Genomic DNA, 25,715 nt, shown 5'->3' on the forward strand with positions numbered 1-25,715 from the left:
TAAATCCTGTTTCTTCAAATAAACATTTAGTTGGAAGTTAGTGCCTGTCTGTTGTACATGTTCTTCTCTTAGTCTTTGTAGCGCTCTTTTCTTTTCTTCAAGTATGTTAAAACCAACTCGCCCACATCAAGCTTCTGCTATCTAGATGTGCACCATTGTACACATGGTGATGGAAGGGTTTAAAAAGCACAGACTTCTCAGTTTTATCCATGTCTCACTGTTACACTAACATTCTTTTTTTTTTTTCACTTCTCAATTCTTGTCACTGGCAGTTATCTGAAGCTGTACGGGTACCACTTCAGCAAGAAAGACCATGTTGAACTTGTGCACCTGCTCCTGGCACTCATCGTCATCCCCGATCTAGAGCTGGGGATAATCCAGAAACTGGCCCACACTCTCGGCCTACTGCTCAAGTGAGTGTCCTCAGTCCCACCTGCCACTGGTTCTCAACCGAAAATTGGATCACCTGCCATGGTCACTTATTGGCTACGACAGTCTTCTGCCGCATTTTGATGGGGGCAGAATGCAGATGGGCTCTTGGAACGTAGCTACATGTCCCCCACATTATTCTGGAGCTAATCTGTTAATCCACGTTAATCTGGAGCCCCCCCCCCCCCCCCCACTATGGCAACTTTCAAAGCCTATGGGTTGCTTAGGACATTAAACCCAGGACTTTCAATTTTTTAAACTGCATCGAGGGAACAGAGGACCCATCGCACAGATACCCCCAACCGCAGATGTTTATAGTACCCATGAAGGAAGAAAATTTTTGTCGCTGACACCTCATCTTCCCCAAAAGCAAAATCTTTAGCATATACTTCCCCATGCAACCATCGCACTGTACCTTGTATTCCTGGCTCAGTGGTGAAGGGGCAACAGAATTTAGCTTTTTCTCATTGCTCCAAAATTTTTTCGGTCGTCCGTAAGTGCTTGCGCCCCGCCCCATTCTAGCAGTGCAAAAGAAACTTCGTGCTAAGGGGCAGCAGATTTCAACCTCAGTAGAAAACTTTAGTCATGGCTAGCATGCATGCATGTACCTAGGTGACCATGATTTTCCTCACTTTTGATATTAGCATTAGACTGTTTTTTTTTTCCTTTATCAAAGTGACAGTTCTTCCTTAGGCTTTGTGATTTTTATTTCCCTGGAATAAACCCCCTCCCCCTTTCTCTCTCTCTCTCGTGGGCATAAGAAAATAAAGGGGGGGGGATGCTTAGAGCCAAGAAAATGCATAATTCAAAGGTTATTCTAATCTGACATCCTAAAGTGCCGGAATGTGCGTCCAGGCAGAGTTTGTATGCTACATGCTGAAGGTTCACACCTACAGGGCTTTCAACAGTTCAGTGCACACGCCACTTTCATTTTATAAGTTTAGTGCAATGGGATGGCTGAGTATTAAATATTGATGCATTGTTAAGGATCTCCAAAGCCAACGTTTAAGCTAGTTGCAACTACTGTAGCAAGGTGGTATGATCAAACCCCTCTTTTTTCTGTGTTTGTTTTCGTGCCTTTCTTTGTTAGACATAGGTTATTGGCCTGTGTATCTATGCTTCTATTATATTATGAACCATTCCCTCACTTTAGGTGAACTCTTCTCCTGCTTAAGCTATGTTGAAGTGTCTGTTGAGTATAAGTCTGATGGAAGAATGTTGCCAGTTATTGCAGTGACTGATATTGTCTCTATCTTTCCACCAGGAAACGTGAACTTCTTTCTCGAGAGGACCTTTCCATAGAGTGGAGGCCTTTGTATGAGCTCTATGAGCGTTTGCTCTACTCACCTTATGAGCATCTGGGCATGCTTCTCCTACCTGTGTGAGTTTCACCACTAATTGTTAATTTACTTGGCCAAATGAGCACAGTCTGTGATGCCATCTGGTACATTACAGAAGATTAAAAGTTGACACGGACCATAGGCATGACACTGGTAGCACAATAGCACTAAAATTTAGTGTGATTGAGTCACAGTTGCTTCAAATGGCTCACTCAAAGTGCATGGCAGGCAGTGTGATTGTGGTAGTGGTGAAACCTGAGTGAGCATAGTCCTGTTTTTCACAGCCTCAATCCTTTTCCAACATTATTTAAGTGTAATGCATTCCCATGCTTGACCTGTGGGGTTAATCCGCCCAGTTTCTGGGAAGTGACTAAATTACCTTTTTTTTTTTTTCACCACGAAATGATATGCAGAGGCAAGAAGCATGTCTTTTGCCAGGTAGATTGTGCTGGCAATATCATATTAGAGCAACCGCCTTTAATGGCACATTGACATTGATGGATCACTGACATGAAATATTTACTTCTTGCTTTTTGCAGTAAGTTAAGGTCCAAAGGTTTAAATAGAAAATACTGGCAAGCACCAGAGCACCCTACATAGTTTACTGTAACCCTAATTGCTATATATATCTGTAGTTGGGAAGCGGATGTTTCATGACATCACAATACGCTCCTCCAAGAACATCTGAGTGCAGCCAAAAGGAATGCATGCAGCACCCTGGTTAACTTTTTTTCTATGAACACTTCCACCGTACCTAGCCTTAGTGCTACATGACATCGGCATAGTTTGATCTGTGTTATGATGTCATGACAATGTCGGTGATGTCAGGTCCATCGTTTCAAGACAACTTCAGTATCAAATTAAAATGTTCTTTTAAGATTGTTTAAATATTGTAATAAAATACTGTTTCCAAAGCTTCATACTTGTCAAGTGTCATCCTTTTACTTCCCAAATTTTCGGCCAGAAATTTGTGATACGGTGGAATAGTAGTTAGGCTGTTTTGTGCAAGATTGCATGTATTATGTTTAGCATGAAGCAAACAACCACACAGACACGCTTGCCAGTTAGCATTTGTCCTGTTTGTCTATATGCGTGTTGTCGTTTGCTTCACACTAAAGCTATTGTCAGTGTGGTACTGTTTTTACAAATTTTTAATATGAGTCAGTGCTCCTTTAACAGAGGATTACAGTTGCAGTATTTCGGATTTTGCATGCATGGGCATGGACAGTAGCTTCGTTAGAGAATTCTCGTTGCAGTTTTTATTGAGAGGCTAAACATGTATGCACTTTTAATCAGGAAAAAATGTACCGTTTGTGCTCCTATTGTGCAGTGAAGTAGCTGGATGACTTGACTGCCTTTATACTTGCCGTCTTGTGTTTCTCACAGTGGTGTGACATCACTTAAGTTACACCGATGAATCTATGCAGCATTCAAGCCTTTTGCCTGTTCAAAAGACATCTCTCGAAATGAAACCTCGTTTGATATTCAGTACTTGGTCTGCTTGTTATTATGTCAATCCTCATTTTTGCTATGGAAGTTATGAGTAATCACCATTTTGCACACATAACCATTCTCAATATTTCCCGTAATAGTGTGCATCTAGTGTGAGCATTTGTTTAATTTAGGCTTTTCAAATTAGCTTTTTTATCTATAAAAGCATCAAATTTTATGGGGTCTAATTGTTTTTTGTTCTCGTACACCCAAATATTACCCCTCATATTATATTCGGGTCCATGATGATATTTTATGGTACAGAGATTTCCATTAATGCAACTCCGTTTAATTCTATTTTTCGGTTAATTAGATCCCGACCGAAGGACCCGGCTGGCGCCCATACATTTCTATGGGCCCAAGTTTGCGGTAGTCCGATCTCAAAATTAGCCTTCGCCGGAGAATTCGGACTAGGCTGGTCAGCTTCGCCGCACTCCAGCCGTGTTATGCGGTGAAGCATACCAAAAATGAAAAGTGGCCATGGTTACGGAATCTGGTACGCGTTCCATAAATATACACGCGTGTGCGCGCCGTCTGCGGTCACAGTAAGAGCATCTAGAAGCTAACTAAGCATACTGGCAGCCATTCAGCGCTGTTTCTTACGTTTCTGTGGCGATTTGAGCTCTCGTTTCGCCCACCATGCGTGTCTCGTATATGAGACCGTTGACCGGGCCCAGTACGCGTTGCTTAATTACACCCGCGATGTACCGAGAAGCGGTGAAAGACCATCTGTGTTTTCAGAAGCTAGCGAAAAGGAAGGTGGTAAGATGAAAAACTCCAAAAGTCGAGGAGATGTTTGGGGCCAACAAACGAGCTGGGGTCTGTTTAAAACTCGGAAAGCCTACCAGTGAACTTATTAAACATCTCGGGGCTCGTACTATGATTAGAGATGGCACATATGAGTGTGTAAATTAAAGAACACGTGCTATGTCCCTTAACAGTGGCACCTTTTCTTTCCTTGGTATGCTCCACCGCATAATATAGCTGTATTGTGGCGAAGCCTGCTTTAAAGGCAAATACTCCCAAATGAATTAATAGAGTTTTAGAATAGGGGCCCCAAACGTTTTGGGGCCCAAAAATATAGCGTCGAAGCCACTGCGCATGCGCGAGATGCAAGCTATGTTTGGGTTTTGCGTTGGGAACGCTATTTCACCGATTTAGCGGGAGCCCAAATAGCGGCCCCAACAGCTTTGCGTCGGCAAGCATGACGGCACCCATTGAAGCGACAGCTCTAACCTGGCACCGAACTGGGTTCGATTCGTGGTAACGCGTGAAGTTCGCAAGCTAGGAGAAGTGACTGCGGTTATCGCTTTTTCTCAACTAGCGTGTGTTATGAAGATTGATTCATTAGATGCCACTGATTTCGAATTCGATTGTGGATCTTATGGCTCGTAGGCCTAACGTGGCTAAACTTGGCTGGTGAAGGCACAAAAAGTTGGTTTCCTCAAAACTAAGCGCAAATAATTGTTTGCTGCTTACAGAATAATCTCTAAATTGTAATTAAATGCAAATACATGCAAGTCAAAATTACTATTCCTATCAATATAAAATGGTATATTTTATTTAATTATTTCTAATAGCTTTTCTTTGATGCCATAGTGGCGCTGTCAGTGCAAGATGCTATTCGCAAATGCAAAGCTATATTCTAAAGCTCTTCACTCCTGCGTGCCCCAACGCTAACACCCGCAAAGCTCTTTGGGGCCCCTGTTCTAAAACTCTCTAATAACGTTTCTCGGCGTTTTCATTTTTTTTTATTCGACCGGTTTGGTCGGTCCTGTCAGGGTATAATTAACGGAAGTCGACTGTATTTGTCTGTTATAGAGCTTTTTGCCAGCCTCTCGCACACCACTTATACTGATGTAGTGAAAGGCCACAAGGTGAAAGAAAGGCATGTCTTTCACAATGCAGGAACCTGGAGACAAACCTCAAGCAGCTGGTGCGCTTCTGTCGCACGTACTTCACGGTGGAGTCAACTCAGGAAATGCTTGATGAGTGGGAGCCCTTGATGTGTCCCTTTGATGTAACCATGCACAAGGCCATGGCGTACTTTGAGCTATTCCTACCAACCATGCTGCCACCCGAGCAGCATGACCGGGGATTCAAGTATGTGCCACTTGTGGTGTAATAAACAGGGGGCAAACAAGGGAAGCCCCAGCCTTTCGGAATACATGGACAGGAATGAGAATACATTTGACAAGGGCACAAAGAATTAGTCTTCTTGTCTTCGTAAGGGACATATCTGGTCAAATGTGTAATAAAATTGAGGGCCCCCTGATGACAAAGACAACTTTAACAATGACAAATCTTGATCACAAGTCATCTTGAGTTCATCTTCAGATGAACACATCTTGTCTTCTTGTGTATTCTTTGACAAGGAAATGAAGACAAGAAGAAGGCTAGTAATTTTGTCAAGTGTTTGTCCTCTTGTAGAAATGTAGGCTCCAAGCTTTCTTGTTTGCCCACTGTTGGTCACTTTTAGGTTTCCATCTTCTTGTGAACTTTTTATCTTGTCTGTGTTTTATTTTGTGCATTTCATTTGAATGCAGATTCACACTGGCACAATATTACGGCACAATGTTGCTTTCAAAACATGTATATATATATATATACGAGGGATATTCCGAAAGTAAGTTTCGTTATATCTTTTTTAAAAGAGAAGATGGTACACTAGGTCAAACAAACAATTGCCATAAGAAACCACGCCTTTTGCTGGTTCAACGGTGGAAGGAACTCAGCGAAGGAGGAATGACGCTTGTGCAGAGCACTGAAAAAGAGAGAGTAGCAGTAAACCGGCGTGCCCAAGGATTTTAGTACAAATAAAGGTAGCAGACAGACGTGTGCTGACAACGTGGTCGCCAATGGAAGTGCGTGCTGTTATCCGCTATGAATGGGCACGTGGCACTAGTGTGTCCGTCATCCATGAACACCTACAGATTGTGTATGAAGAGGTCATGTCTCGGGACTTGCACCACCGGGCACCCAGTTTTACCAGAGTGGTTTCTTCAAACAGATTGCACGCTACGACAAATGCCTCAATGTTGGTGGTGACTATGTAGAAAAATAGTGCAATGTTTATAGGTCATGTTGTGTGGGCTTCTCCTCCCGTGCTCTTGGGACAAAGGAACGACAACACAGTAGAGCAAACAATCACAAGGGCATCTATTGCACCTTTCATAGATCAATGCCTGCTAGCCGAGTTGCTACCCACAAAACATGCCGATGGGCGCGCGACAAATCTAGAAGTCCGACTCACCGCAACCGGATAGCGAGCGAATATGTTCGCCCCATGCTGGATCCCAACGCCTGGTCGTTCGCATGTACGGTCACGCGAACGGTGATGCGTTCCAAGGCGGCCACGCGAGACGGTCTCGCAGAAGCATGGATCGGCGCACGCGCGGCACGTTCGTACTGCTTGCTGTCCCGAACCAAAGAGGCAGCCTGTTCCCCTCAGCGCCCCCAAGTAACCCTGCCGTGAGGCGGAGTTAGCAGCGCAACACTCGCGCCATCTCTCACACTGCGCTTGAACCACATCGACCGCCGCGGGCGTCACGCAGGCCACGCGGCGAAGCCGGATTACAGGAGACGCGCTATGCGGGAAAAATATATCAGGGGACGCGCGAGAGTCGCGCATCCCCACATCCCCCCAACCTTAAATCACTACATATTCCGGCGAAACATGTCACACGCTCTAACATCAACGCGTGCTTCGCGAACAAGGTAGTACATGCAACATTGGCCGCGCCGAGGAAATGTCCACACGCTGTCCATAACATGCGAGCCGTCTGTCCTTGGGTACACCGCTGGAGTCCGCCGGTCACAGCAGCAGCTTTGCAGACTCGGCGGCACGATTCCAGGCCAGGACTCCGGAAACGGCGACGCAGTAGTCGGAACGAGCAAGCGTCGCTCGCGCGACGCGTCCTGCTGGCGAGAGCCGCAGTAGCTGTCGGTGACCGCCGGCTCTTTTCTCCGCCGCCGAGGGTTGTGAGCTGGATGCAGGAGGCCGCCGAAGTCGGTGCGCCGAACTCGCCACAGCATCACCATCGCTCGGGGTGACTCGATCGTAGTCCGGGGCAGCAGCGCAGACGATGTACAGGTGACAGCAAGCCAGGGGTGACTCCAATCACGCTGCGTACACTCAACACATTCGGCAAACACTAAAGTAGTGCAAGGGAGAGGAATTCTGCATGCGCAACGCCCGCGTGGTACGATGTTCAACTCGGCTAGCCAAAGATCGGGCAGCTACTCAGATGCTAAGTTCATGTGAACGAAGCTCGCTTCCTTGAGTCGAACGAGTAATTTCAATTCGTGCGAGGCTAAATAGAATGAGGGAAGCAAATCGAAACACCTCAACGCCACGGTCCACCAGATTGTGTCCCTCCACGTGCGACAGGCAGATTCGTAAAGCCTTAGGCCTAAAGCGTCGGTACCCTGACAACAACCGGCATCCAAAAACACCAAAAATGAGCGCAAAACAGGCAGCTGCGAGGAGACTTCAGCTCTGTGAGGTGATCCTACTCCGCTCGGTGCACACAGCATCCGAGTTGACGGCGCCCACCATCCCAGACGGTGTCGGAGCGCCCGCTGCCAGGCCGCAATACCAGTCAGCCCGTAGTGGCACCCGTGGCCCGCGGCCACCCGGCTCCCAGAGCCGCGACTTCATCCGAGTCAGAGATAGAAGAAGCTATTTACATAAGAAATTCGGACCACCCACGAGGCTTCCGTACTCACTCGCTTCAGGCTTCCGAATGCTCCGCGGGCGCTAAGCCTCGCTCTCCCAGGATGCAGACCACGTGGCTCTCGTTCAGACGAATGTCATTAAAAAAACACTTGCGATAAGGCTTAGCATGTTGACATGTTCAAACACACTACAGCCACCGTCGCCTCGCTCAAGAAAGCACGCCGCCAACGCTAGCGATCAAAATCCGCGCTAGCCCTACGCTTCGGTTCAAACAAAGGTCTCGAACGAAGCAAAACTGTTAAATCTATCGTCCGATGCCCCAAAGAGCCCCACGTTGGGCAGCCAGATGTGGGCTTCTCCTCCCGTGCTCTTGGGACAAAGGAACGACAACACAGTAGAGCAAACAATCACAAGGGCATTTATTGCACCTTTCATAGATCAATGCCTGCTAGCCGAGTTGCTATCCACAAAACATGCCGATGGGCGCGCGACAAATCTAGAAGTCCGACTCACCGCGACCGGATAGCGAGCGAATATGTTCGCCCCATGCTGGATCCCAACGCCTGGTCGTTCGCGCGTTCGAAGGCGGCCACGCGAGACGGTCTTGCAGAAGCATGGATCGGCGCACGCGCGGCACGGCACGTCCGTACTGCTTGCTGTCCCGAACCAAAGAGGCAGCCTGTTCTCCCCAGCGCCCCCAAGTAACCCTGCCGTGAGGCGGCGTTAGCAGCGCAACACTCGCGCCATCTCTCGCACTGCGCTTCAACCACATCGACCGCCGCGGGCGTCACGCAGGCCACGCGGCGAAGCCGGATTACAGGAGACGCGCTATGCGGGAAAAACATCAGGGGACGCGCGAGAGTCGCGCATCCCCACAGATGCCATGGTGTATTTTCTTTTGGCAGTAAAGTTTCCTTGGGAAAATAAATGACGAAACTTGCTTTCAGGACGTCCCTCGTACAGGATTGTGCCAAACAGAATAATTACCACCAATGTTGCTGTCTGGATTTTTCTTTATTTCCTTTTCTCCGAGATGCATGACATTTAGAATATGTTGGAACCAAGTGCCATTCTGGGCTTCTTTTTAAAGTTAATGCACACTAAGAAAGTGTAAGAATTAGGTGACACTGAAAAAAGAAAAGGAATATCGCAGGTATAAAACAAAGGTCACATAAACACGTCCAAGCATGAAGTTAAGTCAAACAAGTACACTGAAGACTGGTCACATTAAAAAAAAATGCAATAACTCGGGAACAGAAAGGAACATAGGCAAAATATATCGCATAATGTCTGATACAAACTTTAATGAATATTGATAGTAATACTTGCTTGTAAAAATCTCTGACAAGCCTCTAGTGCTCACCTTTTTGTGTTATCCTCCTGAGGTCTTATTTTTATCACCTTCTAAATTAATTCAGTTCTTTTCGCTCCTCCTTTTTGCATTGTTCCTTTATCTTCGAGTGCACAACCAACTGCTATGTCTTGCCATACACTTAAGCCTCTATGCCCCAACTAAACCCCTGTCGGACGAGCAAATTTAATGTCACTTTGACTGAGTTCACATTGCTGTTAGTGTCATTAGCAAGCTTTCATACTGAGAGGTTTAGTGATGCAACTACTGTAGAACATCCTCGCCAGCGAGTGCATTCATCTAACTTGGTTCGCTGCATCAAAGGCACTGTAGCAGTGCTTCAAAAAATGTGTAAAATAATGCTCAATGCAGGGTTGGCGCTTATTCTAAAGCCACTTTTCTTCTTTTTTAGCTTCCAAATGTTATAAACATACCTGTGTCATTTGCAATGGAAGCCATCTATGCTTTGCTACTCTCAGCGCTTCACTTCCAAATCCGCATTGCATCGCTCAGGCGTTCAGTGCAATGCTGTCTAGTTTTGGTTCATAATTATTGATCATGTTGTATTGTTTACAAATATTCACCAAAATAAGTATATAATGTGCAAGCTGCATTTATGCATTGAAACTGCCATCGCTTCCAAATTACACTTTCATTTCCCACATAAAGTGACACACTCTGAGCACAAAGTGTGCCCACTCAATGTGTCACTAGATTTGCCCGCCTGATTGAGGTATAAATTAACATGTGCGGGCAGTCATTAGTACAGTTCAATTCACAACTACATTGCTACTTAGCTGCTCCCACTGTCTGAAGCATGCTGTTAATAATGTATTTTTTCTTTATAATGTTTGCAGACTGTGGTTTGACAAATTTATTGGTCTCTGGGAGAACAGCCACAACTCACCTGTATGGGAAAATGTAAGCCCCATATTTTCAAGTACAACATCAAATCACTTTGAATTCACGTATTAAGTCTGCGTTTCTTTGGACTTTCTTTTTGTCTTTTAGAACCTCGTGTGGCTGTTTGCGAGGCTTGCTCAAAACAACATTGGCTACATCAACTGGGACCCTTACATTCCAACAGTGAGCTTTTACCTTTTATTTCTCTGTATAATTAATAGTCTACATCAGCTGCAACTTTAGCAAGAGATTAAATCAGGATCCCTGTTGGCTAACGGATAAATTTGTGTTGCAGACAAAATTTGTCTGTTGAGTGAACTCAGACCTATAGGAAAAGTAGATTACAGTGACACTATCTCTAAGACTAGCATTGGGGACCTAATAAACCAGCTACTTTTATCAGACGTGCCGAATTCAAACGAAAGTTAAAAAAAAAAGGAAGTCTGTGGGAACTAAGTTTCCCAAGCAGTTGAGCTTATTAGATTAAAGAGTATGTCTTAAAGGATGTCAACTGCAGTATTGAAAAGAATTACAATTGATCTGGTCATTCAGCTTGACTGAAAGCAAGCTGTGATAAAATTTTTATTGAATTTTTTGAACGCCTGCTTGTGAAAAAGTACTGTTTCCATGATGAAGCATCACTAGTTGATCAGTTTGCACACCTGATTCCTTTGTTTGTTTTTCCTTCTTTGCATACATATTGTGTCTTGTCAACAGTGCACTGCTATAACAGAAGCTGTGAACTGCGTTGTTTTCCTCAGATGTTTACACGCTTGCTGCGAAGCTTTAACCTCCCGGCTGCTTCAGGCAAGGTCCAGGTGAACCGACACAGCAACTCCTATGACAGCACACCTGTTGTCAACTGGATCGCATCACTCCTGGTAAGAAAGTATTATTGTCTTTCTCTTCAGGTTATGCCACAAGGCACCCGCCGTGGTTGCTCAGTGGCTATGGTGTTGGGCTGCTGAGCACGAGGTCGCGGGATCGAATCCCGGCCACGGCGGCCGCATTTCGATGGGGGCGAAATGCGAAAACACCTGTGTACTTAGATTTAGGTGCACGTTAAAGATCCCCAGGTGGTCGAAATTTCCGGAGTCCTCCACTACGGCGTGCCTCATAATCAGAAAGTGGTTTTGGCACGTTAAACCCCATGATTCTTCTTCTTCTTCTATGCCACAAGGCAACGTCACAATCTCACTTTCAGTCGTGCAATAATTGGTTTAAAAATGCGTTTTCTTTTTTTTTTCGAGGACTATCAGAGATTGGAACAGTCTGATTAATGATGTTGTTCTACAACCATCTCTTGAAATGTTTGCCACTTGTCTTTAACAGCTCGCTGAGCTTCAGGTTTTGCCTTTGTTCACTATTAGCATGGATATTGTTCTCAATTTTACTATATCCTACAGTTATCTCTCTGAAATATTGGTATTGTATCTCTAACGATCCACTAAATTATTTTTTTATTTTCTTGCATTTTGCCTTTTCAGGCATTAGATATTGTATAACTTGTAACTTATGCAATTCTGCGTTCCTACTTCTGTTTTCCTTCCATATTTGATTATGTTCTTGCTAAATATTGTATACCTGCCAAAACTTTTTCATTTGTACTACTCCCAATTTTAATTCCCACTCTGCTAAAATCCCTCGATGGAATTGCAGTATCCGTAAATAAAAAATAAAATAAAGTCATTCACCGAATCATGTTAGATCTACAAGTTTTACTGTAAAACTACCAGTCTGTTTGCTTATGTTTTTATTCAGGAACTGTTTGGTGTATTGTTCATGAAACTGACTGCTTTGCACCAATTATCAAAGTGGTTAGCTGAGCTCTTCTACATAAACTGCGGGGTAGAACCCCTTTAATATGTTTTTGTCATGGGATCAGAGGAATAGAAATACATTAGCAGAGGAAGTGCATTGCAAAAGCATGCTGAACGTGTTAGGCTTTCAGCGATGTTACAACCTGAGAGGTGTATTAGTGAAGCTGTGGGGTACGATCGGAGATCGTTGTTCGAAAAGCAAGTTAAGTTTGCGTTCAGTTTTGCCTCACGCAACTGGCCTAGGCCAGTTGCATGAGGCGAAACTGAACCTAAACTGAACTTGCGTTTCGAACAATGATTTCCGATTGCGCTCCTGATGTATTACAGACTAGCCCACTGATGCTTTGAGGGCGTAAACTGCAAAGTCGACAAATTGTAATTTAATTCAGATTGCTTGTTGCCATACAGCTGCTGTTGTAGAAACAGTGCATCCTCACATGCATGGGAAGAAAAATGCTATAAACTCTGTTTGATACGTCTGCATACATTGTTCTTTCTTTTGATAGTTTGTTCAATTCCTGGACATTAAATGTGTACCTGTTAAGTGAATGCTTGCAATGTATTTTGGCACCATCAATGAAAAACTTCATTTCAAGGTCTTCCTTTTTTTTATGTAGCATGCAGTTAAGGTTCTGCCTTTATTGCATGCTGCATGAAGAGTGTGTTGTAAACAGCTTTGAGTGATCCATTCATTAATCGTCAAAGGTATTCAATGTGATTACTGTGAATGTCAAATTATAGCTATCACTTATGCTGCAGAGTTACAAGTCATTGGGAAGCTCTTAAACAATAGTGTGCTTTGTTTTATTTTTTGTTGTGCAATAGCATTGCTTTGTCAGTAATCATGCACCAGTCAAGTTGTCTCAGTGGCTACCGGCATTGTGCTGCTGAACACAATGTCATGGGTCCGTTTCTCTGTCTTAAGCAGTCGCATTATGATGGGAATGAAATGTGAAAACATTCATGTACTTAGATGTAAGTGCAGATTAAGAAAAATCATAATTTGGATCCCCTCCCCGTACGACATCTCTCGTATCCCACTGTGCAGCTTTGAGACACTAAACATCACAGTTCGATTTTTGAATTCTTGTATCAATAAAACTTGACCGCTGCTTGTGCTCTTCTGCAGAGTGGTAACAGTTCCTGCCAGACATACGTGAGCCACTTGTTCAAGGCCATCGAGTCCTTCTATCATCCATCCAACAATGGTCGCTGGGTGGTGAGTACCTTTCCTCAGCTGCAATGACAACATGAGTCTATTGCACTGTGGCAGTGTGCTCTGTGTAATGTTTGTAGGGCTCATTCATCAACGTACCTTGATGTTAAAGCATGAAAGGGATGCTGAAGAGGTGTAGTATATTTAAAGTCAACCTGGACCAGTAGATTACACTTTTGAAGAAGCACATAGATCAGTCTTATCGGAGTCTGAGGCTTGCTAAGCAAGGGAGGTTGTGAAAAAACAAGGGAATGGTGGCATTGTCTTCTGGAAGTTCCTGTACCTATTTCTTTTCAATGTCATAGACACTGACAGCGTATTCATGGAGTCAGCTAACTGTTGTTCAATAAAAGATTACGTTATGTGCAAACGGCAATAGAGAGTCGACCCAAAATATTTTCCGAGCTTTTTCTGTATGAAAGCTGCTGAAATGTATAGGAATACTGGGAAACACAAAATACTGCACTGGCTTCATGGCGTAGTTTTGGGCATGGCGTTCAAAGAAGAAAAGTTTTGCCTTTATTTTCTTTGCCAGTAGTCAGTCTTGCTTTGTAAATGAATTAATGATATGGGGCTGAAAGAATGCTCTACAAATGTAAACTGATCTGCTGTATTTCTTTTTTCATTTAAGTTCTTCCACGTGATGGAACAAAATGGGGTTGTTGGGTGGAAGAAGAGAAATAGAGGCAATTTACCATGCTTCCATTTCTCCTCTTGTAGTATGCAGTAAGTTGACCTTTTGTCGACGTTCAGGAAGCAAACTATGAAGGGGCAAAAAGTGACAGACACGGAAAAGGGCGTCCAGTCAGTGCTTGCATGTTCAGCATGTGCCTGTCAATTTTTTCCCATTTATTTATTTATTTATATATTTATTTATTTATTTGTTGGTTTATTTGTTTATCACAATACCCGCAGTGCCTGTAGGCATTACAGTGGGGAGGAGGAAAGCAAGCAAAGAACCAATAAATAATGCAGGTAAAGCAAAACATGTACCTGGGACACTTTCATACTCGTACATGCACACAAAAAAAGAAACTAGAAAAAAAAACTGTCTTACTTCGGTGAGCTTTATAATAGTTTGCATCCTAAACATCTATAAAAGCATCAACCAGCTAGCCCATCCGCAAATAGTGAAAAGTAAGTTGACTATCTTGTGTGACTCGGTATTAGTGATAAGCTTGGTCTTATTCTTACAGATAGAGCCTGGCCTGCTTGAACCAGAGAGGAAGTTCAAGATAATCACTTCACACATCAGGGGCATGTTACACGGACTGCATTTCCAAATGAATATAGGGATCTAGGTTTTAATTTTTATATTGTGCCAGAGTTCTGGGTCTGCTTTCTGTCTGCTGGCATCACTGGAGAAGTATCTTCATATTCACACTTGACTTAAAGCACGGAGGAAGACATTTAGGAGGTGAAACTCCCGTCAGCGCGCATGAGCACGGGCGACCAGATAAGGTCACAATTGTATGCGCCGACGGGGCTGTATGCAGTGGCGGCGCCATGCGGCGCGTCGTAGAAGCCGCAGCGAAAAAAAAATGCAGCGCCCGGGCAGGCGGCTCCGGCGCGCTCTCCAGCCACTTCCTCCGTGCCCTCAATAGAAGTCAGGCGCACGCGGCCGAACGGGAGCAACACACTCGACCGGTTGCCCTGGCAACCAAAACGGCCACCAGGCACTGCCAGCATGATAGTGGCTCCGCGGGCTTGTGACCTTTCCTGGTCGCCGCAAACAGCGAAGTTTCCACTCCTAAAGGTTTCTTGCTCCGTGACTTAAAGCACAAGAAATGAAGATGCAAGATGGACAGCCAGACAGTGCAAGTGCTACTTCACACTAATGTTTATTTCCTGAAAAACATGCCTATTTATCAGTCAACACAGATCAAAAGTAAGGTACATCATTGCACAAGTGCACTCAAGCCCCCTCAAGAGTTTAAGAAAGTTCTGAGAGTTAATCATGACATAGCTGTGCCCATAAAAAACACAGAAGACCAAAAGCTCCGAAAGCATAAAACATAAAAAGAAGCTCTGACTCGGGCCTTTCTCATGTAGGCACTGAGGGTGTATTTGCAACGAAAAATGACTTATTGAAATAGGCTATTTCATTTGTGTGAAGGCTTGTCGAGGGCTGGCTGACACACGTGCAACCATTTTTTTTAATATAGAAAGCCTCTACAACCTCCCTAATGGTCCCATCTCGGTGTAAGAAAAGGGCCGATGGGCCTTTCAGAAAGAGTTCGCATCCACATTGTCGACAGTGTACAGCAAGATATGAATACGGTGACCCTCTGAAGAAGCTCTCTGCCTTGGTGCTCTCTGCTTAGTCTTCATATTGTTAAAGGTACTTTTAACACACTTAAAGATAAGGCAGATGTGTCTGGCTAGTACCCATTGATGAACCCTGAGATGGTTGGCTGATGACGGTGCCACTGCTCAAGCCCAGCTCACAGTTCCTTTTGTTGTTGCTGCTGCTGTTGTCTTCTTGCCAAGATGCCATGCAGGCACTGATTGTGCCACTGCACTGGCATGGGCAGTTGGCTTACAGAGTGGACTGCTGATACCTGCCTCTGGTTGTAGAAAAACTGAATGATTAGGCATGTCGTGGGCATTGGGCTGATTGATGAGTTGCGCCTTTACATGCTGTGCACTGCTTCTATAGCACCTGCTTCACTATGTTCACTCTATAGCTGTTGAAAACAAAACTCTGTATGGGTATGTCTGTTGAGATGTTTGTGTATGTACCTGTTACAGACAAAACTTCAGAGGGTGCTGTACAAATTGCCTGCTGAAGTGGTGCGGAGGCTTCACAAGTACGTTTCTGTTATTTCCTGCTCGTGGCTTCCAGTTGTTCTCTTTAAGCCCTTAATGGCCGACACTTACGACCGAACACTGTACCGAAATGGTCCTTAAGTTTCAGGGCTCTAAGCTATAAACTGTGCCACCCGAAGCTTCCTCTGTGGGCAGTCCTTAATTCAATGGTTATAGACCTGAACTGCCATCTATTGCATCCGATGGCGACTACAAAACTGTTCTGCATGACCATTTCATCAAAAAGCTTACTAACAGCTGAAAAATATACCTGATAAAAAGCAGGTTTATCAAACCCCAAAAAAGTGTTTTGGGCAGTAAATAACCGAACTTGTCTATGGCTTTTAATGGTTTATGCGAAGTACCTGTGTGAAACTGTATAGCTGCGTTCCTTTTTTGGCTTTTAGCTCTACATTATCATCAAAGAATTGTTGACACAAATAATGTGGAACACTTTCTGCAATGTGTTAGCTGTACTAACACTGTTTGTCATGTCTTGTGCACAGGAAAGGGTGACTTGTGAAACATTGTACAAGCTACTCTCATTCGTAGCAGTGTTATATTCTATAAAAAGTTTTTTCAGTTAAACGTTGGAAGTTAGTCTTAACTTGTGAAACATTTTAAATCTCACAAGTGGCCATCTGCCATTTCGAAACCCTTTTGCCAATTTGTGCTGACCTAGTTTCTTCGGTACGTCAGAACATTTGTCTACTACATTTTTGCAAATTGACCATTCCTTTTATATACATAGAGACATACACTGTCCCCTGTGCAATTGATTAACTGCTGAAATTAATTTTCATCAAGCTTAATCAAGCTTTTCATCAAGCCTAATTGCTGTCAACTGTGTGTGTGGCCAAGATTTTGAGCTGTCTATAGCACTTTCATGGCTGCTTCTTTTCTTTCGTTGAACAAAAAATGCGTTAGGTTTAATTTTGTTCAACCTGTTGCAGAACCATTCTGAGCATTGCTTCACCATGTGCTGCAAATGTGCAGGGAGCGTTACAGGCCGCCCACCTGGGAGCCAATTCCTCCAGAGTCACACCGCTTGACTGACGCAGAAGTGACATCGTTTGTGGAGAGCGTGCAACCAGTGGTTCTGCTCTCTATGTTTAGCAAGGGAGGCAGCTCCGGTGCAGCTGTCGCTTTGCAAGACCTGGCCCTTCTTCGACCAGAACTGGTTATTCCGCCTGTGATAGAAAGGTAAGTAGTAGTGCTTGCCTTATGTCCACATTTAGAAGTAAGGCTGGGTTCCCACAACCATGGAGTTTCTTATTAATTAAAGGGAAATCTGGCACCGCTCTCTAAGTGAGTTTCCTAATGTGCCACAACAGAAATATCAGGATATGGGTCTGCAAGGCTCGTCTCAAACGTGGCTTAGCCTAAAAACATGGTTGCACAAATAGTGCTTTTAATGCATTAGCATTAGGAAGGTCAAAGTGGAAATAGGTATATATGTGGGAAGCCAGACATGTGGTAGAATTAGAAAGGAGATGGGCGGGCTTAGAAGAGTGTGCATGCGTGTGTGCGTGTGCGTGTGCATGTGCGTGTGCGTGTGTGTGTGTGTGCATGCACACCAACTAATGGAGCTCTGCTGCAGACCACTGCCAGTTACACTATGCTCCTTGAAGAGGCAGGACGAGTGTTGGGTGAGCTCCTGAACAACACTTAGCAGTGTGGTGAATGCAGTTTAAAGCATGGATCTGGGACCTCCAAAAGGTGCAAAGTAGTGATCACACATTTCTCTTGCAATAACCATTATATCGCCACTGAATTTCTTGGAATGAAATTGGCAATAAAGGTTTCAATACACCCATTGTACATCTGCCAATAAAGTTTAATCGCGTACAGTACAACAAATAGGAGAAAACAAGAAAAATGTTCTAATAACACTTCTATGTGAAAGTCGAAATAATCCCCCTTTTGGTCATCGTTCTGTTAAATTCTCTTATGTTAATATGGTGACCTGAGATTTTATCTAGAAAACATTTTTAAAAAAAAGATTTTGTGTTTACACTGCTTTGCTGTAGCATACATTTTGTTGAAAAATCGCATATTATGGTTCTAACCATTCAATATACTGTACTATAACACTTGGCACTGTACCTTTCTTAGTTTATTGAAAAAAAAATTTGAATTTGCCTTTGTCTGCACCGCTCAGTGTGTCCACACTGTACCCCACTGGGAGTAATTTACGACAATGCTTTGCCAGGCCATAGATGCTCATATGGCAGTGGGCTCAGACAAATGCAATTTCACTTTTTAAACCCGCCTTTCTTTCACTCTTCTCCCACCTTGTCTGGATGGCTGTGTGGCTCAGTTCGTACAGATAATGTAATCAAAGGTGGGGACCATAGATGTGTCAGTCCTGCTACCAGTGCATGATATGTGTCCTTGCAAGGGTTTTCACATAAATTGTAATGCAGTCTGACCCTGCAGGGAATGCAAGGTCACAACACTCACATGTCTCATAGCATTTACCAACAGAGCTAATGAATAAATGTCAATAGCAGCACATCTCTGCAGGTCTACTGGGAAGCTGTTACTTGTATTTGGGCAATCCTCTTCTGGTAGTTTCTGCCACATTTTTTTTTCTTTTTCCCTAGAGAAACTAGGCAAAGAAAAGTGCTAAGTGTCGTAGTAAAAAATCAGGACCATAAAATGGAATCTCACTGTGAATTTCGAGCAAAAGCAAACCAACTGTAAGCACAAAACCATTTTAATAGTTTTTGAGACAAAAACATAGATCAACTGCCTGACCTGACTAAGTCAAGAGCCAGGAATCTATTTTTTTCCAGTGCCGTTCAATTGTCTTAGTTTATTGAGCTAAGAAATGTTCTTTTTTCCTTGGTGTGCAGGCTGTACTCTTCACTGGAGACTCTGACAGAGCCACACCGCCTGACAGCTGCCATGCACTGCGTGTTGGCGGTGGCACGCAGCCTGGTGCAGGGAGGCCGCTTCTTTCCCGAGGGCCCCTCCCACGTAGTACCCCTGCTGAACAGCTGCTTGCCTGGCATCGACCCCAACGACATTCGCAAGTGCATTGTGAGTGTTATGGGCTGTTCCCCTGTTTCTGTGCGTCAGCTTGGTCAAAGTCTGACCGTTAGGTCGTGGTTTCAGCTCTCACCTGCAGCAGCAGCTTCATGAGGGCAGAGCGCAAAAAGCTGTGTACCGAGCCTAGTGTGCATGCTAAAATACTCGAAGAGGTCTAAATGAATCCAGACCCTAATGACACATCTCTGACAGCCTTTGTGCTGCTTTTGGACCAAGCAAAACGAAATTTTGGACTTTGTTAAGAGCCTTGTTTCAAATAGCATTAGTAGCCTCCATTAAAAATTTTACATCTGAAATATGAGTGAATGCATCAATAAAAGCTGGCAAAAATACACATTTTTGATACTGGAACTGGAAGAAAGGCCGCCATCTGCATACACCTGCTTTTAGGTGCTTTTTATAGCCTGTTTATAATTACAATTACCAGTCCTGCAGCTTGCCACTATTGCTTCAGAAGTATGCCCCCCTCATTGATACCTAATTTAAGCAATGTGAAATGTCATTGCATTTTATATTTAAACTTAACCACATGAATGGATCAATCATTTGAAGCCCATTAACTGTGAAGTTCGAAATTGGGCTTTTTCATCAGAGGGAACATAACCTTGCTGTCTGTGAAAAACAGTGCCACATGAGTTTGTCAAAATACGAACAGACTTCTTTCTTTTGTCCATGTACGTAAAAATCAGTAGAATTATTTATTTTATGGTGACGGCTGTTAGAAGCCCAAAACTGGGTTTACTGTGTCTGTCTCTCCATGTGTCCTTTTTGACAGTGACAATGAGTGCCACCGTCATCATTGTCGTCATTATTGTGTCATCACCAGGCTGCCTCCTCAATGCCAGCTTCGCTCTCACCGTAGAGCACAGAATAATGGCAGCTGCTGCCACTGGGATTCGAACATGTTTTCCTGTGGCAATGTGCAGTTAGGAGCTGGACGCACTCACCAATGGGCTAGCATGCCACTTTGCCGCTTGGTAATTTTGGGGGAAGTTTGCACGCCCCACAGACTAAGAGGACAGGCATCTGTGCATGCATTTTAAAGGACATAACAGGCAATACTGTGGGGTATCGTGATGACTTTGGATGCACGACAGAGAAGGGACCATTCTTGAGAAGATGGGAGTTTCCATTGTAAAGCCTGTTACAGTAAATTAGTTCAGAGCTGGAAAAATTGTTGAAGTCTGCTGACTTTATATTTTTTGTTGGGACCACTCTTTAGAAAGGCACAACTGTGTATTCCTGTGCAGGTGACATTCCAGTTCATCTCAACATTTGCCACCCTTGTTCCACTGGTGGACTGCTCCAAGGCTGTGAGCATTCGCACAGACCTCACTGAAATTGAGCAAGATGTGTGCTTGGCCACTGCAGGCTTTGAGGACTTTGTGCTACAGCTCATGGAAAGGTATGGACACGCCCTGCATGCCACCTGAGCTGAATAAGTCCCTATCTCACCAAGTTTATGCAGTGCAGCGAAAGCTGCAAAGTTGGCGCTGCTGTCAGTAGAATGGTGCTCCTGCACGCGTAATCCATCATAGTGTAGTGTAGACAAGAAGCGTGGTTGGGAATATCACTGCACCTTGCTTCAGCTATGATGTATGCTTCAAATACTGTTCTGAGAAGTGCAAGCAGAGCTGTGTGGGAAATTTTGATATTGTGAGAAAACATGAAGTGCTAGAATTACTTTTCTAGCTTCAATGCAAGAATCTCACACTGCAGTTTGTGGAGTTCTCACACCCATGCTCTTGGGACAAAGGAACGACAACACAGTAGTGCAAACAATCACAAGGGCATTTATTGCACCTTTCATAGATCAATGCCTGCTAGCTGAGTTGCTATACACAAAACATGCCGATGGGCGCGCGACAGATAGCGAGCGAATATGTTCGCCCCATGCTGGATCCCAGCGCCTGGTCACTCACGTGTACGGTCACGCGAACAGTGGCGCATTCGAAGGAGGCCACACGAGGCGGTCTCGCAGAAGCATGGATTGGTGCGCGCGCGGGACGTCCGCGCTGTTAGCCGATCCGCCGCGAAAGAGAGATAGCTTTCTCCTTTTCGCTCCCAAGTAACCCCGCCGAAGGCGGCGTCAGCAGCGCAACACTCGCGCCATCTCTCGTACTGCGCCTCAACCACTCTGACCGCCACGGGCGCCAGGCCACGCGGCAAAGCCGCACTGCAGAAGACAAGAGCTATGCGAGAAAACAAGATATCAGGGGACGCGTGAGAGTCACGCATCCCTACAAGTTTTAGCAGTTTTGAACAAGTGCGGAATTATTTTGAAGCTTCAGGCTGTGAACTAGTGCAGAGTTTTTCTTTTGTGAATTTAGTGCAGATGACTATCATTCGGATCAAATTATGAGGTTCAACGTCCAGAAGCAATTAACACATGGGCTATGAGAGGCGCCACAGTGGAGCACTCCGGATTACTTTTTGACCACCTGATGTTTTTTAATGTGCACCTAAACATAAGTACACGACAATTTTTCATTCTGACCCACTTGGAATGTGGCCACCGTGGCGAGTAATCAACACCCACAACATCATCACCGGCAACACGATAACCACAGAGTCATCATGGCGGGTAAGAATTCCGTTTACAGCAAGGATGTTGCACTTGGTGTGTCATCATGGCGGGTAAGAATTCCATTTGGAGCAAGGATGTTGCACTTGGTGCTGAATTTACAGATCCCATGTAATGAAGTCTTGTCGTTCACCTTTCCTAAAGGTTAGTGAAATATCCTTACAACCGTTGACGCCATAGCTAGCAACATTTTGTCTATTTCAGCAATGAACGAACTTACCTTCCCTGCAGAGCTATAAGGTGTAGTCGTCAGTTCCTTGCAAGGCAATTTGCACACTTCCTATTGAACATAGGTCGCAGCGGTGGCGTAGAGGTAGAACACCCGCCTCGCGTGCAAGAGGTCCGTGGTTCGAATCCCGGTGCCGCGCAATTTTCCACCGGATTAAAAAAAAAAAAAAAATTCGCGTGTTGATAAAATTGCGTAAACAGGCCTGGAGTGTGGCCTGATCCCGGTGACCAGAACCGGTAACGCACTCCCTCACCAGAGCAGGATTGGCCACCCTGGTGCAGTACTTGGCCACAACCTCCTATATGAACACACCAATCAAACCCCGGCCCTCAGTCCCCAGCAGCTGCGAAGCAACTGACCACGGCGGCGGTCAGACCTGCGACGCTGCAGAGGGTGCTAAGAATCCCTGGCTCCGGACAGGCCGCCATTGGAATATGAACCTGGCAACGTTTAACGCTAGAACGTTATCTAGTGAGGCGAGTCTAGCAGTGCTACTGGAAGAATTAGAGGGCAGTAAATGGGATATAATAGGGCTCAGTGAAGTTAGGAGGCCAAAAGAAGCATATACAGTGCTCAGAAGCGGGCACGTCCTGTGCTACCGGGGCTTAGCGGAGAGACGAGAACTAGGAGTCGGATTCCTGATTAATAAGAATATAGCTGGTAACATACAGGAATTCTATAGCATTAACGAGAGGGTGGCATGTCTTGTTCTGAAACTTAATAAGAGGTACAAAATGAAGGTTGTACAGGTCTACGCCCCTACATCCAGTCATGATGACCAGGAAGTCGAAAGCTTCTATGAAGACGTGGAATCGGCGATGGGTAGAGTGAAAACAAAATACACTATACTGATGGGCGATTTCAATGCCAAAGTAGGCAAGAAGCAGGCTGGAGACAAGGCAGTGGGGGAATACGGCATAGGCACTAGGAATAGCAGGGGAGAGTTACTAGTAGAGTTTGCGGAACAGAATAATATGCGGATAATGAATACCTTCTTCCGCAAGCGGGATAGCCGAAAGTGGACGTGGAGAAGCCCGAACGGCGAGACTAGAAATGAAATAGACTTCATACTCTGCGCTAACCCTGGCATCATACAAGATGTGGACGTGCTTGGTAAGGTGCGCTGCAGTGACCACAGGATGGTAAGAACTCGAATTAGCCTAGACTTGAGGAGGGAACGGAAGAAACTGGTACATAAGAAGCCGATCAATGAGTTAGCGGTAAGAGGGAAAATAGAGGACTTCCAGATCAAGCTACAGAACAGGTATTCGGCTTTAACTCAGGAAGAGGAAATTAGTGTTGAAGCAATGAACGACAATCTTGTGGGCATCATTAAGGAATGTGCAATAGAAGTCGGCGGTAACTCTGTTAGACAGGATACCAGTAAGCTGTCGCAGGAGACGAAAGATCTGATCAAGAAACGCCAAAGTATGAAAGCCTCTAACCCTACAGCCAGAATAGAACTGGCAGAACTTTCGAAGTTAATCAACAAGCGTAAGACAGCTGACATAAGGAAGTATAATATAGATAGAATTGAACAAGCTCTCAGGAACGGAAGAAGCCTAAAAGCAGCGAAGAAGAAACTAGGAATTGGCAAGAATCAGATGTATGCGTTAAGAGACAAAGCCGGCAATATCATTACTAATATGGATGAGATAGTTCAGGTGGCTGAGGAGTTCTATAGAGATTTATACAGTACGAGTGGAACCCACGATGATAATAGCAGAGAGAATAGTCTAGAGGAATTCGAAATCCCACAAGTAACGCCGGAAGAAGTAAGGAAAGCCTTGGGAGCTATGCAAAGGGGGAAGGCAGCTGGGGAGGATCAGGTAACAGCAGATTTGTTGAAGGACGGTGGGCAGATTGTTCTAGAAAAACTGGCCGCCCTGTATACACAATGCCTCATGACCTCGAGCGTACCGGAATCTTGGAAGAACGCTAACATAATCCTAATCCATAAGAAAGGGGACGCCAAAGACTTGAAAAATTATAGACCGATCAGCTTACTGTCCGTTGCCTACAAAGTATTTACTAAGGTAATTGCAAATAGAATCAGGAACACCTTAGACTTCCGCCAACCAAAGGACCAGGCAGGATTCCGTAAAGGCTACTCAACAATAGATCATATTCACACTATCAATCAGGTGATAGAGAAATGTGCGGAATATAACCAACCACTATATGTAGCTTTCATTGATTATGAGAAAGCGTTTGATTCAGTCGAAACCTCGGCAGTCATGGAGGCATTGCGGAATCAGGGTGTAGACGAGCCGTACGTAAAAATACTGAAAGATATCTATAGCGGCTCCACAGCCACTGTAGTCCTCCATAAAGAAAGCAACAAAATCCCTATAAAGAAAGGCGTCAGGCAGGGAGATACGATCTCTCCAATGCTATTCACAGCATGTTTACAGGAGGTATTCAGAGACCTGGATTGGGAAGAATTGGGGATAAGAGTAAATGGAGAATACCTTAGTAACTTGCGCTTCGCTGATGATATTGCCTTGCTTAGTAACTCAGGGGACCAACTGCAATGCATGCTCACTGACCTGGAGAGGCAGAGCAGAAGGGTGGGACTAAAAATTAATCTGCAGAAAACTAAAGTAATGTTTAACAGTCTCGGAAGGGAACAGCAGTTTACGATAGGTAGCGAGGCACTGGAAGTGGTAAGGGAATACATCTACTTAGGACAGGTAGTGACTGCTGATCCGGATCATGAGAGTGAAATAATCAGAAGAATAAGAATGGGCTGGGGTGCGTTTGGCAGGCATTCTGAGATCATGAACAGCAGGTTGCCATTATCCCTCAAGAGAAAAGTTTATAACAGCTGTGTCTTACCAGTACTCACGTACGGGGCAGAAACCTGGAGGCTTACGAAAAGGGTTCTACTTAAATTGAGGACGACGCAACGGGCTATGGAAAGAAGAATGATAGGTGTAACATTAAGGGATAAGAAAAGAGCAGATTGGGTGAGGGAACAAACGCGCGTTAATGACATCTTAGTTGAAATCAAGAAAAAGAAATGGGCATGGGCAGGACATGTAATGAGGAGGGAAGATAACCGATGGTCATTAAGGGTTACGGACTGGATTCCGAGGGAAGGGAAGCGTAGCAGGGGGCGACAGAAAGTTAGGTGGGCAGATGAGATTAGGAAATTTGGAGGGTCAACATGGCCACAATTAGCACATGACCGGGGCAATTGGAGAAGTATGGGAGAGGCCTTTGCCCTGCAGTGGGCGTAACCAGGCTGATGATGATGATGATGATATTGAACAGGGGGTGATGTTACATACTAATTTTGCACAAAGAGTAAATGCAGTAGCCGTGAAACCTTGCACTGCCAAATCTAGTGGCCGAGCATGAGGCAACACGTACGCAATGACAAGCTCTGTAAGTGCTGGCACAGAAGTATTGACACAGGCTTCTTCTACAGCTTGTTGCTATGATCTTCCTGAGTGTTTGCAGTCATAATCACATTGTGTGATCACATTCCTAAGTAGTATTCACTCTTGTTTTCTCAGGCATCATATTATAGACATGAGCGGAAGCACCATAATATTGCATCTTTGGTAAACCTCTCTTAGCCGACCACATAGGTCAAATCGCACTTAAGGAACTGTTCCTAAAAGCATCCTTCACCCACAAGCGGTGGCCATTGCTGCTCTTGTTAGCACTGAGAACAATGCTGCTTTAGGCTCCCCTGACTTACAATTCAGAGCGAAGAAATAAGTGGGCATCTTGATCTTCATTGTGGCAGAAATACCGTGAATAATTGGTGCGGACTCCGCTTACTCAACCTCGGAGATAAGCTT

The 25,715-nt window shown here is 44.7% G+C and overlaps 1 protein-coding gene across 2 annotated transcripts in view; it reads left to right on the forward strand.

Annotated features, from left to right (window-relative positions):
- The window catches only part of LOC126533013 (proteasome activator complex subunit 4A-like), a 115,054-nt gene that overhangs the window by 12,507 nt on the left and 76,832 nt on the right, over positions 1 to 25,715 (forward strand). For both annotated transcript variants that reach the window (XM_050180199.3, XM_055071695.2), the window contains exons 2-12: positions 273 to 413; positions 1,694 to 1,810; positions 5,169 to 5,363; positions 10,147 to 10,210; positions 10,301 to 10,375; positions 10,954 to 11,073; positions 13,142 to 13,231; positions 15,980 to 16,038; positions 17,033 to 17,239; positions 18,895 to 19,081; positions 20,341 to 20,495. In XM_050180199.3, the coding sequence (XP_050036156.1) occupies positions 273 to 413; positions 1,694 to 1,810; positions 5,169 to 5,363; positions 10,147 to 10,210; positions 10,301 to 10,375; positions 10,954 to 11,073; positions 13,142 to 13,231; positions 15,980 to 16,038; positions 17,033 to 17,239; positions 18,895 to 19,081; positions 20,341 to 20,495 (1,410 nt within the window). The remainder of the gene's footprint in view (positions 1 to 272; positions 414 to 1,693; positions 1,811 to 5,168; positions 5,364 to 10,146; positions 10,211 to 10,300; positions 10,376 to 10,953; positions 11,074 to 13,141; positions 13,232 to 15,979; positions 16,039 to 17,032; positions 17,240 to 18,894; positions 19,082 to 20,340; positions 20,496 to 25,715) is intronic.

This window comes from Dermacentor andersoni, chromosome 7, assembly GCF_023375885.2.
Source record: "Dermacentor andersoni chromosome 7, qqDerAnde1_hic_scaffold, whole genome shotgun sequence".
Taxonomy (NCBI): domain Eukaryota; kingdom Metazoa; phylum Arthropoda; class Arachnida; order Ixodida; family Ixodidae; genus Dermacentor; species Dermacentor andersoni.